This window comes from Fulmarus glacialis, unplaced genomic scaffold (assembly GCF_000690835.1).
Source record: "Fulmarus glacialis isolate BGI_N327 unplaced genomic scaffold, ASM69083v1 scaffold25809, whole genome shotgun sequence".
Taxonomy (NCBI): Eukaryota; Metazoa; Chordata; class Aves; order Procellariiformes; family Procellariidae; genus Fulmarus; species Fulmarus glacialis.
Genome location: NW_009234306.1, coordinates 46,680 through 63,889, shown reverse-complemented (window position 1 = coordinate 63,889; position 17,210 = coordinate 46,680). Strand labels below are relative to the sequence as shown.

The 17,210-nt window shown below is 37.4% G+C and overlaps 1 protein-coding gene across 1 annotated transcript in view; it reads right to left on the bottom strand.

Annotated features, from left to right (window-relative positions):
* Nucleotides 1–514: 514 nt before the first annotated feature.
* NUBPL (nucleotide binding protein-like) overlaps nucleotides 515–17,210 on the bottom strand; it is a gene marked incomplete at both ends in the record, with an annotated part of 62,955 nt that continues 46,259 nt past the window's right edge. The window contains 2 exons of the mRNA XM_009585615.1: nucleotides 515–625; nucleotides 13,156–13,249. Of these exons, the coding sequence (XP_009583910.1) occupies nucleotides 515–625; nucleotides 13,156–13,249 (205 nt within the window). The remainder of the gene's footprint in view (nucleotides 626–13,155; nucleotides 13,250–17,210) is intronic.

Sequence of the window (17,210 nt, the reverse complement as noted above, 5' to 3'; positions counted from 1 at the left end):
TTAATGATTCTATGATTCTATGATATAGACAGTCTTCTACTTGGAGTGACAGTCACCAAGCCCTTCAAATGGCTAAGTGACTATTAGGTACGCGCATATCTCCCCCAAAACTTAAATTTCCTTCTTAAAATGTACCAATATGTGATTCTTCCACATTTCAAGAAATTTTAGATTTTAAGCTCCCACACAGACAGTGCTGAAGAGGACACAAAATGAGGATATAGTAACACAGTACAATTGGAAAGCACACATTACTTCGTAAGATACTCTGTTTAGCAGTCTGATCCATTCCAGGTGATTAAACAAACTGTAAAAGAAATCAAGTACTATTATGACCTCAGCCTGAGAAAATTCTTTCCCTTCTGTTAAAGCAAGTGCCTCATACAGATGTAAGATGCATTCTAATCCTTTTTTTTTTAAGAAGAATTTATGAAATTCAAGTGATTCCTGAATGGTTTGTTCACCCATTGCAGTATATGGATTTTTTTTTTTACATTTTGGAAAAACAATCTACTGGTATTTTTAATGTAGAGGCTTACGGGTACATGGACTTTTCTAAACATTTCAGCTCCTTTGCGTGCATCCAATAAAGCCACGTCTTGCGGAGTGGAGATGATCACAGCTCCTGGGAAAAGAAAACATGAAATACCATTAAAATGTGTATTATTAATTATACTGTTAAATATTTTGACTATTTAGTACATGCTACTAAATTCAAAGTAGTCACACACTTATATGTTTTTGTTTTGGTTTTTTTTGTTTTAATTTAAGGAAGAAAATTATGCTCGTTTTTTTATTATGCAATAACCAAAATCACTGAGATATGATATGGAGTGATAGAAAAAATTTAGGTATTTTCATCACAAGTTTTTCTATGTAGAAACCATTTATATTTTCTAAATGAGAAAATTGATCTAGTTGTCATATGACCGTGGATACAAGACAACATAGTCCACACGCTGACAGGTTGCAGAGGTGGTACGCTGAGAATACACAGTAACCGTCCCATGCCATAATTACATTTTAAAGCTTTTGATTTAACAATGAGCCTTGTCCTAAGATCAAGAGGTAGCTGCCTGTAATCAGACTGTTGCTTTCTGAACTTGTTACACTTTCCGACACAAGCATTGACAAGCACCATCTTGAAACACGTTACACTAGATGCAACACCAGTGTGTTTGTAAGAATGATACCACAAAATAAGAGGCCAACTCACGCACACCTGCGCTAGGTTTGAAAAAAGTATAGTCACTGGTCAGACATGGCTTCAGGTTACCTGATAATTAGTACTCCCAAGAGTTCTTAAACATATAAAACAGCTGGAGCTCTTTGTCAAAGGTTAGATTCTAAAGGTTACTATCCTATACTACCCTGTATTACTTCTTGATTAATAAAGCCTGCAAAACCAATACAGACATAATATTCCACACCACTTCACAAAGAGCATCTTTTTGCATATGCTCAGGGGTTTCAAATATTATTTCTTTGAAACTTGCATCAAGAATCTGCTCATGCTCGTCCCTATTTTAGAAAAATGCAATGTAAAAAAGGACATTACTGGTCAATTGCTTAGCTCTGGTTTGACAGCAACCATCTAGTCTCCAAAATATCTGTTATAAAAACATCTCTGCAGAGCCATGTGAAGCCAATCTTGCACAAGAAATTTATGCCAAACTTCACACGAATAGCAATTACCACAGACAGTTTTAGATGCATAGGACAGAGTTTCCTACTGGGCCTGCAGTTCCCAACCCTGGGCGCACACGGCAAAGGAAGAGGTGGGTAGATTTCCAGAGGCACACAACACTGGCATGGCTGGCACTGGGAGCCTTGGCGTCCTGAGAGCCCTCCCGGCTCTGGCAGCGCTGGGACTGGGAGCCCTGCCCCTCACAACGGCCCCACGCCAGCTGCCGGCTGGCATCTTGCCTGCGTGACAGCCAGCCGTTTCCAAACACCGCCTGACAGCACGTTTGAGTGTTTTCAACCAGCGTTCTTAACCTCTAATTTGTGAAAGAAAAATACAATCTGGCACCTCGCTTCCTGAAAAGCTGCCAATCTCTGCCTTACACAGTGTTAGACACAAGTCCAAAAAGTGAATGGCATATGTAATGTACTAAGCAAACGCAATTTCCCTATTGTTTGCTGAAACTCTGGCATCTGAATAATTTGCTATTTTTCCCAAGCCAACGTGCTTCCAATGGCATCACAAAGAATAAGGTGGAAGCCTTTCAGCTACATCCAAGTCACCTTAGCTCCTCGTTTCACTGAAGTGTAGCGTAACGTTTTGCAGCTGACGTTGAAACGCAGGGCTAATTCCACAGAACGAAAGCACCCTTCCCTAAAAGCACAGTCCACAAATAAGTAATTTAGACTCAATATCCTTGAGTTTTCTGTATATTTGTGAAATAAAGATCTTTCAATACTTGGACATAATGCTTATTACTGCCTTCTTTGCAAACAAAACTAGAAATTTTTGTCTTATATGTATACACTTATGTTAGTTGCTTCACACTTTTGTTCACACTCTTCTCTGAAGATGCTGGCTCAGCATTCCCTCAGTCTTCAGGTAGAAGCTAATACGTAGTCAACAAAACTGAAGTCTACATTTTCTGGCCCATTATTCGTTTTTTTAAGAATCCAATAATTGGCATGGCACGAAGGTCAGAGGCTATGCACAATGAAAACACCCACTAGAACCACAAGCAGCTTCTCTGAGAGATATTTTTGACTAACAAATTCTGTTGCTAGAGAACATCACCCAAAGGGAAAAAGCTAAAATGCCAAAAAGACCCAATGGCACACTGCAGAGTTTAGGCCACAGACACCAACTCCCTGTACAAAAAGTTCTGGCTTCTGAAATACATGAGTTAAAATTATGCTCGTGGACAGCTTGCATGTTCCACAGAATGAAAGCCAACATGCTCAAGAAGCTGCTGCTGAGGGTGTAATAGATGTGTCTCCTATTTTCCTTTTCACTCTGAGCTGGATTACAGGCAAAATTTATTCACAGCCAGCTTGTACTGAATTATACCAACGCCCTTTAAAATAAGTATCTTTTCTCTTTGTTTGGTACAACTGCTAGTCCAGCAAACCCAACCTGAAGTTCAAGAATTCAAATTATTGGCAGCATTATTTCCTTCAGTAGCAACCGAATATGGCAAATGAGACTTTTCATGGTGCTCCCCTCCCTGAACAAGTTTGCATATGTTTAATTCAGAAATCGATTCAAATGATAAGCAAGAAAGAACACAGCCCACACTTTCTTTGCAATCTTGGCTCTACGTGGTTAACAGGAATATCAAACAGTAAAGCGTTATTTTGGTCAATAAAGTAATGAAATATGGCTGAATTCATGCACATAGCACATCTCTTGAAGCAATACGTGCAATGTTTACACAAGCCTCTGTCTGAATGACGCAAACTAATGCTGACAAATTGAACAGAGAAGCTGCAGAAACTATAATGCTATCACATTGCACATTAAAATATACTACAAATTCTATGTTTGCAGTTATGTGCAGAAGAATAATTTCTGTGCCTTGAGCATACTAAGGATAACTAAGTTGAGCACATTTAGGTTTAACTGACATATCTACTTATTCATGCATTCCATTTATTTCTGTAACTTCACCGTGTTTCAGTTGACAAAAGCTGATGCATGTTGCAATAGTAAAAACTATGCTAACTATATTTTTAATCCTTAGCATCCATAATTATGGAGACAGAACTAACAGTAGCCTGTAACACTGATGTTTGTCTTTCTTTTTTAATCCCAGGTACTTGATCCTGAGTAAAAGACAGGTGTGCCTACACAGCACATTAGTACTTACGCTTCTGGTGGACTGGTGTTCAGGAAATTACAAGCCTGTAATTTCTGTGTATAGAAAATGTCACCTATATTCACTGCATCATTAAGGTTTGCATCCGGGTTACAAGGCATAAGGTGGAATCTCTCCAAGCCTTAGCTATAGTCAATTTGTACCCAAGCAAAAACCAGGCAGGTCTAAAAAGCAGCTGACAAGCAGAAGTTTATGTGGTCTACCTTAGGATGAAAAGGATCTCTCTAACATAGTCTTTTTTACCTCCAGTGTCTTCAAAGGCAGACTTGAGAACCAGGCTACATGCATCTCATCCAGGCAGATGATTAAGGACACCTCCACACATAGGTATTAGACTGTGTCTGATATCACCCTGATTCTCATTAACTTAGCAAATAATGCCACCCCAAAACCTGTGGAGTGAAGTGTAACTGACCAGAAAGACTGACAGAGTTCTGGAGGATAAAGACAGAGAAAGATACTGCATTTTTCTAATAATTGCATCTGCTGACTGCCAGGCATTGAACGCTCTTGCAAGGAACCACATTAAGGACCTCAAGGCAGCTGTGGATGGCCTGATCTGACCACACCACTTACGCATTTTTTTGCTACCTTTTCCACTGCATCAATTCCAAACTTCTAGGCAAGACTTTCAATTTATAAACAGCCTGGGTGAATCTCAATCTTCTCTACTGTGGATCTCTTCAGAGTCCTTCTCACCTTCTGTTAAATTTCTTGTTACTTCATAGGTAAAAGGTGCCTGCAATTACAGATACGGTTTGTACTCGAAGATGCAGAACAAGGTCTTGCAAGAAGAAAGACTTCTGTCTGCTAGAATTTCAGCTGGCGATGATTACAGATACATTAACGTATAAAAGATGTCCATCTCCTTGGATAAAACTCGTGAAGACGTTCCTTTAGCTTTTGTGTCTGACATCTCATTACAACTAGCAACTTAAAAGAATCACTAGTGTGATTTTCCCTTAAGGGATCCTTACTTGAGACTCATAATATAGCTCAGAACTATCCCAAAGGCTGGATCTTGTCTGTTTCACACCTCCAGCCTGCTCACTACCTTCTTGGAGGAGGAGTCTTTGAACAACTGTTCAAACTGTATGTTTCCAACAGCCACACATCCTCTTCTGCCCAGAACTAGCGGGTAATTAGAGACCGGGGCACTACCGCCTTGCCCACATGAAAAGAGAACTTAAATCTTAGAGCAAGCTCCTTCCTCCTGGCAAGAGGAACTGACAGTGAAGCCGCTGAGCAGAGGAATATCACAAGCTGGATAAAGCCGTCACCCTGAGGTTAAACTGCCCTCATCCAACTGATCAGTAAGTATCATAACATCCATTTCACGCTGGATCACATGGAGAAAGACATGGAAAGAAAACTCTCGCTGTGTTAAAATGTTTGGGTTTCGTCCTGGCAAACTGAATACATATGTCACACTAATGCAATTTACAATGCAATCTTTATTTAGCAAAGTGAAAACACTGAAAACATTTGTAATAACATCTGTGAACAAGCATTATTTGCAAAGTAGAGGCATAAAATAAAAAGGCTCTCCCTCACAGACACTTTGCCACTTTCCACTTTTCCTTAGCTATCTAAATTAGCATTTTTCTGCTCTACTCCATTCCACCTCCTGCTTTCAAGGGCATTTGCCAATCATGTCCAGATTATAATGAGCATTGTACTAGGCAAGAGCAAAGTCCAAACAGTCTCTTTTGACAAATGAGTATGTGGGGTTTTTTTAATGAGAGGTCCTAATCCAAAGAGGAGAACTAGGTAAAAGAATGATTCTACTCCACAAAAAAGACAACACTGAAACTACTTCAATCACCTCCAAAAACCATTCTGTTTTCTACTTTTTCCCGACAGAGGTGGGGGTGGTAAGGAGCAGATTTAAACATTTATTTTTTTCAGAAGAAATAGCTAGAGGAGAGAATGCACTACCATTATTCATATGGATTTCTCTCATCTTTTGCAACTCTCAGCTGAACACTATACTCGTTTATTCTTCCTATTCAGAATAATTGGTCTAAAAAAACCAAGGCAATTGCAACTAATCTAGTACTTAACATACACTTACCCACTATTGCCAGACCTCAGAGAACCTCAGTTTTCAAAGCCTCCATACTTCAAAGCTTTTTTCCCCCAATACCTGGAAACTATTTTTCAGGAATGATAAAATTGAAAGAACTTGCACTGAATATACTATCACTTCAGCTTAGACAGGAAACGTGTATTAAGTCAATCTCCATGAGCCAAGAGTTAAATTTAAATTTATTTTTTTTAGAGTGTGAGAAATTAATGTGTAAACTCATACTGTATTTTGGTCTCTAAATTAAGTTTACAGAGTCTACTGGGTCTGGCACTTCATAATGAAGTACCAGGAGTGTCCAAAGCTAAGATAACCCTGATGACAATTTGCATTTGTCAGCTACATTTTTTCTGACAACAGAAGCAAACTATTTCAGCATACAAATTATATTTGGATGAATACAAAGAACTATTTTAAAATCCCCACTGGTGTGACTAAGTTTTTTTGTTTTTCAATCTATCCTAAACCTATGTGCCTTTCCCTTCCTGCAGTTATTTAAAATATCAAAATACAGCATGAAAGAAAGAGTAAATCTACATAAAAATCTGATATTAAAAGTATTTGCCATTCAAAAATATATCAAGTAAAATTTACTATTACCCAGATGGCTTCCATAAAATATCTTCAAAAATTTACTGTAGAAACTAATGATGTACCTCCCCCATAAAACAAGAAAGCAAGCTGAGAAATGGAGAAAACATTGTATATTATTGTTAAACTAAAAGGAAAGAAGATCAGATGCTTTGCAACTGTGATTTGCATCAAAGTAAGAGATATTCAACAAGGGGTAAACAGACATTTACACAAAGAGCAATGACAGAATACAGATACACCTCTAATCTTAACCTGTATGCTACATGCAACTTGTACTGCGGCAGTGGGTGTTTTTTGATCATTTCTCTTCAGAAAAGACAAGAGAACAGCACCATACCTACTCAGCTTGCAATTCCGTTGAATTTAAAAAGACACCTTTATCTCACAAATCACAATTCTTTTTCACACTAATCATGCATAATTTTTTAAAACATCAACAGTGTTTTCTTCTTAAAAATCTGATTTAAAATTCTTTTTTTTGCTGTTTTTAATGCTCATTTCTGAACGGACCGTCTATTCATCACCTGGAACTTCCTGTTCTTGTGCATTATTTTATGTTGAGGCAGGATCCAGTTCTTCTATGTCCCACACAATGCTATAAAACAGTTGTGTACAAGGCTACACCCTGGTCTGTGTGACACTGACATAAATATGAGTAAATAGTGTGGTTCACCAGTTTGGTATGTCACACTTCATTCAGAATTTTAAAATGCCAAGTGTCTTCAAGTTGGTGGCATCCCTCTACTCCTTCCTCTCCAATGTACGTATTTGAACAGAAATAAGACTTTTAATGCTTAATCAGTAAGACAGAAATATGCTTTTTGTTTTTATTTTAACCTATCTATGAAAACGCTGCCATCAAAAGAAACCTTATTAATTACAATGCTTTGAAAATTCATATTTGAAGTAACAATAACTCCTTTGGTAAATATTTCAGCCTTATCTAAGATCTACATATTGCTGAAAGATGCAGTCATTAGGAAAAATGACACCATTTATAGGGCAAGACAATAAAATGATAGTAGGAACTCTGTACTATGTTGATTTTAAATCTAAAAAGTGACAAAAGTCAGTCTCTGTATGACTAGCAACAGCAATGCTTCTGCTTTTACAGAACTTGAGAAAAACATAAAATAGCATTCCCATTGCTTTCACCTTGCTTATCTTGACTAATTGTCTTTTCTGATTATTAACAGCCTTTTTAGAGCTTATTATTATATTATAATAATATATGCTTTGTGTGGAAAAAAACCCAAAAATATGTTACTTCCAAAAGGTGGGAAAATTAAAAGCATTGAAATAAAACACAAAGCCTTTAACCTTTAGGTCTCCTGTATAAACACAGTTCAGTCCAATACTCACTACTGTAATTATTAAAAGATTGTTCACAGCAAGATGTGAAATTATTTGGCTGTCTCAGTCTGCTTCCCACTGGACAAGTGTATATTTCTAACAGTTTTAACTGCCATGGCATCTCGATATCCAAAGAAGAGTTATATGACAAAGTTTAGCAAATGAAACAATTCCAGTATTAACCTGCAGTCAGTTCTATCAACTGAGACAGAGTGTCAGTCTCTAGAGCTGTCAAGCTGTCATACTTCACTAACGCAGACTTCACTGGAACGCTAATAAAGAAAGGGCGGTAGACAGCCTAATTTATTTAGCGGTCAGCCCCCACAATGCAGCTTCTCCACCAGGAAGGCACACTTGTGCCAGGCAGGGCCCTGGGACTGCCTCTCGAACAGAGATGCCCTTGCCGCCTTCGCGCTCTAAAGGGAGAGAATGATAAACTTCTCTCCCAGTGTTTAGGGAGGCTAACCCTTCATCTCCAATATTACTTATTAATTTGATTTATGGCTCCTTTATCTAAATAATTGAACAAATACACACACTTAGATTTCTCAGTTTAGCAACTAGGTAATGCAAAGAAATCACAAGCCTTATTCTTTATAATGTCATTAGTTTACACTGTATCTTAATATCAAACATCATAAAGTCATCTGATACCCTCTGTTTTAAAAGCTGGAAAACGTGTACGAATACTTCAAACTTTCCCAAGCATGCATGTGCAACACATGATAAAGAACCCACTTCTGGACATCTCACGTAAAAGATGAAACAGAAAAACAAAGTAGAAGTAAAGAAGTTCAAATTAAGTAACAACAGACCATAAACAAAGCCCTTTTCTCCAGACTAACCCTGGATTTCTATTTGGAAAGCAGACTTGCATCTGAAGGAAAACGTGGTGGTAAAGCAGAAATATATATCACATTTTCAAGCTATCATATCATTTCTCATCTACTAGTTTGTTGAAGGATGACTGCAACATGAGAAAAGTTACGGATGATTAAAGAATAATATGCTAAATAAGATGCATCTCCTTGTAAGGTGACTAAGAATAATAAAATAAAAAAACAAAAGTCACAGTAGTTTCCTTTTTTATCTTCTTTTAAAGAAAGAAAAGTACCCACACAAACTGTCACTCCAGCTGAAGTTGGGTAAGGCTGATATTCTCTTAAATGACAACCAGAATTATAAGACATATTTTCTTGTGTTGCTTTCACCCATTAGGTATTGCTTCAATCTCTTTTTGACTCAAGAAAATCATGGTACCTATGATGCAGAATAAAAAAAAGTCTTCTAAAATTAAAACCCAATACCATTTCACACATCCTATCAGTCCCTCTCTTGTTGTCAGATGTTGCAATGCTACAGTTTTTCATGTCCCATCTGGGCAAACCCGTCCCAAGTAAAACACCTTTACCAGTGCTCTTTCTCGCGCTCACAGAAAAATCTGTAAGTGGCTGGCAAAAATATGCGTGCAGGTTCTGTAAATTTATTTAGAGACAGAATAAAAATTATCTACACTCTCTATCCCTAGGAAGCCACAGATAAATAATGAAGAAACCGTAATGCAAATATCATATCTCACATATGCATGCATGTAAATCAAAGTACAACTTTCATGCAAACTAGATAATGCACTTCTAAATGTACTTAACTAGGATATATATGCTGTCTCTGAGGAAAAAGAGAGAAATTATGCCACTAATACCATGACTGTCCAAGGCATCCTCAAAGGATAAAGAAAGAACAAGAAAACTGGAGAGGGAACAGAATGGCACAACACCAAATTTCTGTAAAAAAATAAAAGACAACACACAGCTTAGAAATATGAATTGCAAATGAAGATGGAGCCCACAAAAACAGCAGAATTCTGTAGACTGCTGCAAAGACATCATCATCAAGATTTGTAACACTATCTTCCATATGCTTGAAAGGAACAAGGTTGAAGAAAATAAAAGCATGCTAAACAAGGCTATGGACTGTCAAATAGACAGAAACCAAGTAACAAGAGTAAAAGAAGAAAGCACAGTTCAAGCTGTAATACACAAAAAGAAGCCCTTCCAATGAGAATGAAAAATACCCACAATACACAACAGAGGAAATTCTTTATAAATCACTAAAATTCATTAAGCCAGTAAGACACAGGGAATTACAAATCTTATCACTCCTTGTCTGCTGCGCTTGTCTTCATCAAAAGCACAATACCCTTACTTTTTTAAACTGCAAGAGTCGACCTCAACATGCTCAACAAAACCAACTAATGGGAAAGACAAATGTAAAGAGATGCTATCACTCCTAATGTTACGAAGTTAGGATTGACGAAGTAATAAGCTGAGCTGAGCAACTGTGGTAACAATGTGAAGCCGTTTCAGAATTCAAATCAAAATGCTGTCTTCAGTTAGGAATTTGTAAAAGCCCATACTTGTACAAAAAAAAAAAAAAAAGGAAAAAAAAAAAAAAAAAAAAAAAAAAAAAAAAAAAAAAAAAAAAAAAAGAAAAAGAAAAAAAGGAAAAAAAAAAGATGCCAGAAAGCCATAGTGAAGAGTTTAAAGAGAGATATGGGTAAGAATTTCTCCCCTTTTATGGCATATCAAGAAAATCTGCATTGCCTGTTGTTGTTTTAAACCTATTTTCCTTTTCTTTTTTTAAATCAACATCTTGTCTACTTTGACTTGCCTCAAAACCTGATTCAACAGGTATGAGAACCACAGGTTTCTGACAGTCATATGGAAAACTAATTAAAATACTGAATAAAAATTATTTACTCTTAATCCTTCACTTTGTTACACCCACACAAGAATGAGGACATTGCTGTCCTTAGCAAGAAAATCCAGCTTTTTTTTAAAAAAAAACTTGTTTTGCTTTTGTTAACAACTACTACATTCTAAGAAGATGTAAGTATTATGAAAAAAAATAAATTAAGGTTTCCTTTTACTGATGTGCTATATCAGTTAGAAAGATCTTGTGACCTTCCACAAACAGACCTCAGCAAAACTTAGAAGAAATACAGGATTAAAGTACTTTCCTCCATCACCTCTCTGTCCCAGAGGACCCGGTGCACCAACACCACAACTACTCACACTTCTGAAGATAGTGTAGAATTCTGTGGGAAAAGGGCACAAAAAAATCTCTTGAAAATCAAGAGTCTAATGACCTCTTCTATGTTAAATAAGGACATTTAGGTGCACTGTAGTAAATAGCAATTATCTATACCCTCCACACTTTAAAAAAAAAACCATAATCCACGAGATAAAGCCACACCTCTTTAATTTCATAATTTTACTGCCCTTACATACAAGGTTTAATGTGAAGTTCTACCTTACCAAAAACTTTCGTACCACTGTCATGCTTCACCTCATTGCTTAAAACCCTGTGAGTAAAAGGCCCTCCTGCTTTGCTACTCACACATGCAACCTACTAAGCACTATATTTAAGAAAATGGGTATGAATAATGGTTTGCTTCTCATCAGATGTTCCAGGTCACAGGTAAGCTAAGGCACTAGAAGCCTCCTCTTCTATGGGAAAAATTCATTAAATCCTTCATCACAACTCTGTGGATTTGCTCCCTTCCACCACCCAACACAATCAGAGACAACAGAGAGAACCTCCCATGGTTATTAACAATTTTGGGGCAACAGCGTTGCGGCTGAGTTAGCACGTTCTCTAATGTTTGAGTTTTATATGCCAAAAGATTTAAGTTTTTCTAAAGTTGACAGCACGGAAGATTATGAGATACCACCACGCAGCCTTAACACTAAATTCAACTATTTGTTAAAAATTTTGGCTTGTAGATACATGGGTAACCGTGGTTGTCATGTACAATTGCAGCTGAGACACGACTGTGTTAAGGAAAAGATACAAGGTGCTGCCTGATTGTTAAAGGGCTCCTTTCATTCCTGTAGACTTCACTGTGCTGTAACAGTGGTGATGGTTTTGCTGTGAAACCAGGGTGTATGTCCCAACACCCATTAGGTCTAGTGCTTTTATATGTGGGCATGTCTGTAACACACACCAACCTTTCTATCTATACCTGTAGCTAACACTTTTATCCTGTCCTATCCTATGAACTTTTAGAGATATACAATTCTTTATTTGTTAAACTTATCAGGCAGCCTGGTAAGAGTTCTACATGCAAGTGAAATAGTTCTGCACATTTAATATTTAGTGGCTTCACTTCAGTGCATTACTGCCACCAAAGTGCAGAGAGAAAGGAGTGTCGGAAGGAACCAGGGCCTGCCTGTGCACATGAGCCAGTCTGCTCTCAGAAAAGAATGAGAGCAGTAAAAGATGCTACCATTTTGCTTTTGTATCAACACATTTATCTGGTATCACCAAGAAGTGGAACAAGCAGTCTCACTGATGACTTAACTCAGAATCACAGAATTTCTGGTTGGAAAAGGTCTCTGGAGGTCATCTATTGGCAACACTAGATAGGGCCAGACAGGGCTTTGTCTAGTACAATCTGGACAACTGCCAAGGGTGGAGATCCCACAGACTCTTTGGGTAACATGTTCCAGCGCTGCACTGCCCTCCTGGTGAAGAGCTGCAGCAATTATTAAATTTTTCCTGGAACCGTAAGGATTGCTTTGTCCCTTTTACCACTGAGTTCCTAACATTGATTATGTTGGCTACCGACAACTTCTGTTGAAGTGTGTCAGACAGGTAAAAAACCATTACAGTCTATCAGATCTCATGAGATGCTCAGCATCCTTTCAGAAGCAGCATTTCTAACTTCTGCTGAAACCACTGAGATTAGAAGGCAGCCTACATATCTCAAGATTGATTTGTCAGTTTAAATCCCCTACAAAAAGTCAAATTCATAATGTGAGAAGAAAAAGAATGCATTAGTGTATTACAGTGCTGCACAGTTTATCTGAATAAATGTTGTGCATTAACAGCGTTGTCAGCTTCTAATTAAAAAGCAATCATGAAGACAAACTATTTTATTGTATTAGCTTTACTATGCAGTAGGTACAGACAAAGAAAATATTTTCTACTACTGACCTTAGCAGTTTTTGGCATAACTGCCTTTCCTTCCAGAGTACTACTATACTTGACTTCTCAATCTTTTCAAAACTTAGCTTGAAAGAAAGTAACACAATTATAATGCTAACATGTTAAAAATCACTGATAGTATTTTTCATCACCACACTACGGACAGAACAGTTTCTTAGTGTGTTAGGAAGACAATTAAAAGAATTTTTGACCAGCATTTTAAAATAAGATTTTTCTAAAGCTACCGGACTTAACTAACTTCAAATCTCTGAAACAGTCAAGCAATACACGTACCTGCAATCGGAATATTCTGTGAGACTGACAGCTGTACATCTCCAGTCCCAGGTGGCATGTCAATTACTAAATAGTCCAGTTGACCCCAGTCAACCTAGAAGATGACAATAAAAATGTATGTTGGAGGTTTTAAGTGTTTTTATTTAAGACACTTTATAGGAAATAAGGACTGCAATAAAACACAATGTAAAACAAGTGAACCACGGACAAAAGAATGATACTGAGATGCCCTTTTAGTCACACTTTCAGTACAAGATCAAGACATTATTTTTCTAGGAGATACAATCTTTGCTGATCACTCAAAACTACGAGCATAACTTTATTATTAACTTTATGAGCATAATCCTTATTGAATTCTTTCCCCAAAAAAGGTAGCAACAACTTAATTTAAGACTTTTATTTTGCAGCTGCTTAATCACAGCTTAGAAGCAAATGTTAGGTAAAATTAAGGCTAAAATTCTGGGTTTTGTGCAACAAATACGGCTCAGGAATTGTTTCCATTAATTTAAAACCAATTTTGAAATGACAGATAAATCTTTAATAATCTTCTTCTGGTTTATTGTTGCAAAGTCATTCATACATAGAGAGCTATCAGTACTGAATTTTTTCCAGGAAAAAGAGCTGTTGGGAGAAAAACAAACAAACAAACAACAGATTTTGTTAAATGAAAATCACCAGATATAATTATACAAACTCACAACATACATATGACAACACACAATAAAAAAAGTTTACTGGTTGCTAGGCATCAAATGAGAGTGACCATTAATATCTGTTAGGCTCAAATGTGAGAATGCTTTGATTATTTACATTCTTTACCAGGACAGATTTCCAGGAGAGCCAAGTAACTCTCTCTAGAGCACTGCATACTGCAGTGCATGTTCTCTTCATGAGAACAGAAACAGTCCTAGGTCTACTCTATATAAGGTAAAGCCAAGCTATACTTTGCCTAAACATTTCCCAACAGTTCAACTAAGCTTCAGCAGGTCCTCGATTCAATTCTGACATGGCGGAGGTTAGTACCAGTGCACTCTTACTAGCCAGCAATAATGATATACGGTCTTTTGTCTCTGCAGTACAGAAGCTTTAGAAATCACAACCACATTAAAAATAAAGACCCACAAATGTCTCCCCCTCATTTTTCCCTCCACACAGACATAATGCAATTATATGGTATGCTTCTGATTCATACAACAGATATAAGATACAACGGTCTCTGAGCTGCTTTAACACAGGAGAACACCAAACAAGAGTAGGATTTTACTTTCTCTTTTATTTTACACATTCCCTCAGAGTCATTTTAACAGCAAAAACAACTAACATTTTGCCCGTCCCCCAGTTATTGTCCTGGAGTGTTAGACCCTGTCAGGGGAACACTCATGCGTTTTCATTCGGTTCCTGTACAGATGATGATCTTCTGGGGAACCACAAGCGATGTTAAATCCAGACCACTAACCCAATGTAGCACTCTAGTGAGAAATGGAATTTTTCAAGGCAGACTGATGAAGATGAAAGATTTCGGAGCACTTATGGGAGAAGGAGGATGGGGAAGGTTAGTTGCAAATTCTAACTTTAAACATCTAAATTAGGGACTCTCAGGCACACCCCCCTTTCCTCATTTTCTATACAAAGGCTCCAGGAGCACTAAATGGTGCCTAAGACAGTCTAGCTAAACAGGAAACGCTACTTATGTTAACCACAGCAAACACTACACTTTACTTTTCCACATTTAATATTGATCTATATTATCTATAATATCTGTATTATTTTATAATATCTATATTTTGTCAACAAAAATGACATATACCTAGCAGATTTCTAAAAGTAATTAGCATTCATAATCATATTGAAACTACGTAACCCCAAAGAAAAATTACATGTATGTGCAAAAATGTATGTACTGAAACATAAGCATGGGGTAGAGAAGCCAGTTTATCTAAAAAAAAAAAAAAATCTGGTTTTTACCTTGTTTTTCTTAACTAATCTTGCTTAGTTATAAAGCAAGATAAATGCCAGTGCTAATGAATGCCTCCTTTTCCAGTGAAAATTACTTTGCTCACCTGAACTTTAAATTTCGTTGTTTCTTAATTAAAAATTAACCATTATAAAGGTGACAAACTGAAATTATACAGATGTTAAAAAGTAGCAGTAGTTTACAACATGAGTAAAGTCAAGTTCCTTAAAGATTCGCAACTGAACACACTAAATAGTTAAGTGCATAAATCTCCATTTGCAAAACCGAATCTTTCATAGTAATCACAACCATTTTGAAATGCTAAGGTATAGAGGGTTTTACTTTTTGAAAAGGATTAACTCAAAATACCTTTCTCCCCCCATGTCTTCATAAAGGCTGACCCTGGCATCTTTTGTCGAGTCCAAATTTACAAGCCCAGCAATCATATTTTCCTTCCTTAAATACTTCTACAGAAACTATGAATAAACTGGTTTTTTGCTTTCTGCCTTGCAGCAAGATGCAGTCCTGAAACACATCTATGAGTGGCATAGCACTATTATCATTCTGACACAGTTTCCAATCACTTTGTCTGCCAAAAACACTTGCTTCTTGAAAAAACTTGGATATTGAGTAGTTTTCAGCCCTTTTCTCCACGAGCTCAACTGCAAGTCCTTTTAGGCACAGCACTGCCTCATGGAATAGTGCAAGACAATCCAAACCCCACCTTTATCAGAGGTAACTGGAATAGCTGTTTTCTTCCCATAGCTAAAAACTGTCTGGTTTTGCATATACTTGCTGGCCCTAACTTCAAGCTAGCTCCTCTTGTGGAACATGGTGACTTTCTGGGCCTGTCCTCTAGCTTTTCTTTTCACTCCTACCAGAGGTTCTGCTTCTCCAACCTCTTCAAGCACTAGTCTCCTTTATCAGGCTCCACATGATCCTCCTACCTAGCAAGCATTACACTTCCCCAAAGAAAACATCTAGACCTATTCTACTACTATGTGGAATGCTAACGGAGAAGACCTCAAAGGCCAGTGCTCAACCCTTTCCTAGGTGTTCAGTTTTGTGGGGAAGCACAAAGCAGTTGCTGCTTTTCTAAGCAGAGGTAGCTGCCTTGGTAAAAACATCTCCATGTAGATCCTTTAAAGTAAAAGAATGCTTTTGTAAATACCTTACTGCTTCAAAAACACACAAAACAACTGTTGCTCGAGAAGTTACTTTCAAAATTTACCACATACAGTAGAATGGGAGAAGGGTACAGAAATCAGAGGGCACCAGAGCTTTCCGCCTCAAGCCTCCTTAGTAAGTGACCCCATAACAACACAAAGAACTTTGAACATGCACTTTCTGGATTGTCCTATTAGTAATGAATTTTATTAAAGTTATAGACCTCTGAAAACAGAAGTTAATAATGGAATCTTAAGCACATGGTGAATCTCAAGGTAAAACTCATTGCTAGGCAACAGGAAAAATGCTCTGTTAACACATAGTGCAATTAGATTATAATGCTTTACTTAATTTATGGCACTGAAACCATCCTATTTCATATATTTTCTTCAAACTCATGGATTGAAAAAAAGAAATGAGCTGTCTTTATCCGTTATGAGCTGTCTTTATCCAGTTCAGAAAAGGCAACTGTGAAGATGTCTAGGTGCACAAGTGTTGAATATATGTGAGAACTACCCTCCGCACAGCTCTCTCAGATATGCCACGGCTGTGGCGCTGAACTGGTGGAAGTCAGATGGCAAACTAGATTGGAAAACCGCTCCTCATTACAACTAACCTTGGTTTTTATCTTGGATTTTGGATGTAGTCGAATAGTTATCCTTACAATTTTATTCTCTTCTTTTTTATTTGTAATTCAGGGTGCGAATGGAGAGCTGCATCACAATGACATAGCTATAATTGCTGAAAGAACTGAGCTAGTGTTTTCGCCCAGTAGTGAACAGTGTCCTCTGGACATACGGACTTGCTCAGACTTAGGTTGGGGAACTCTGCACCTCATCCTATTTCTCTCTGTAGACTTCTTATTTTCTTCTATTCTGCAACAAGTAGATGATGAACACTGTGGAGTACAGTTGCCCCTCCACTACCCTCCCAC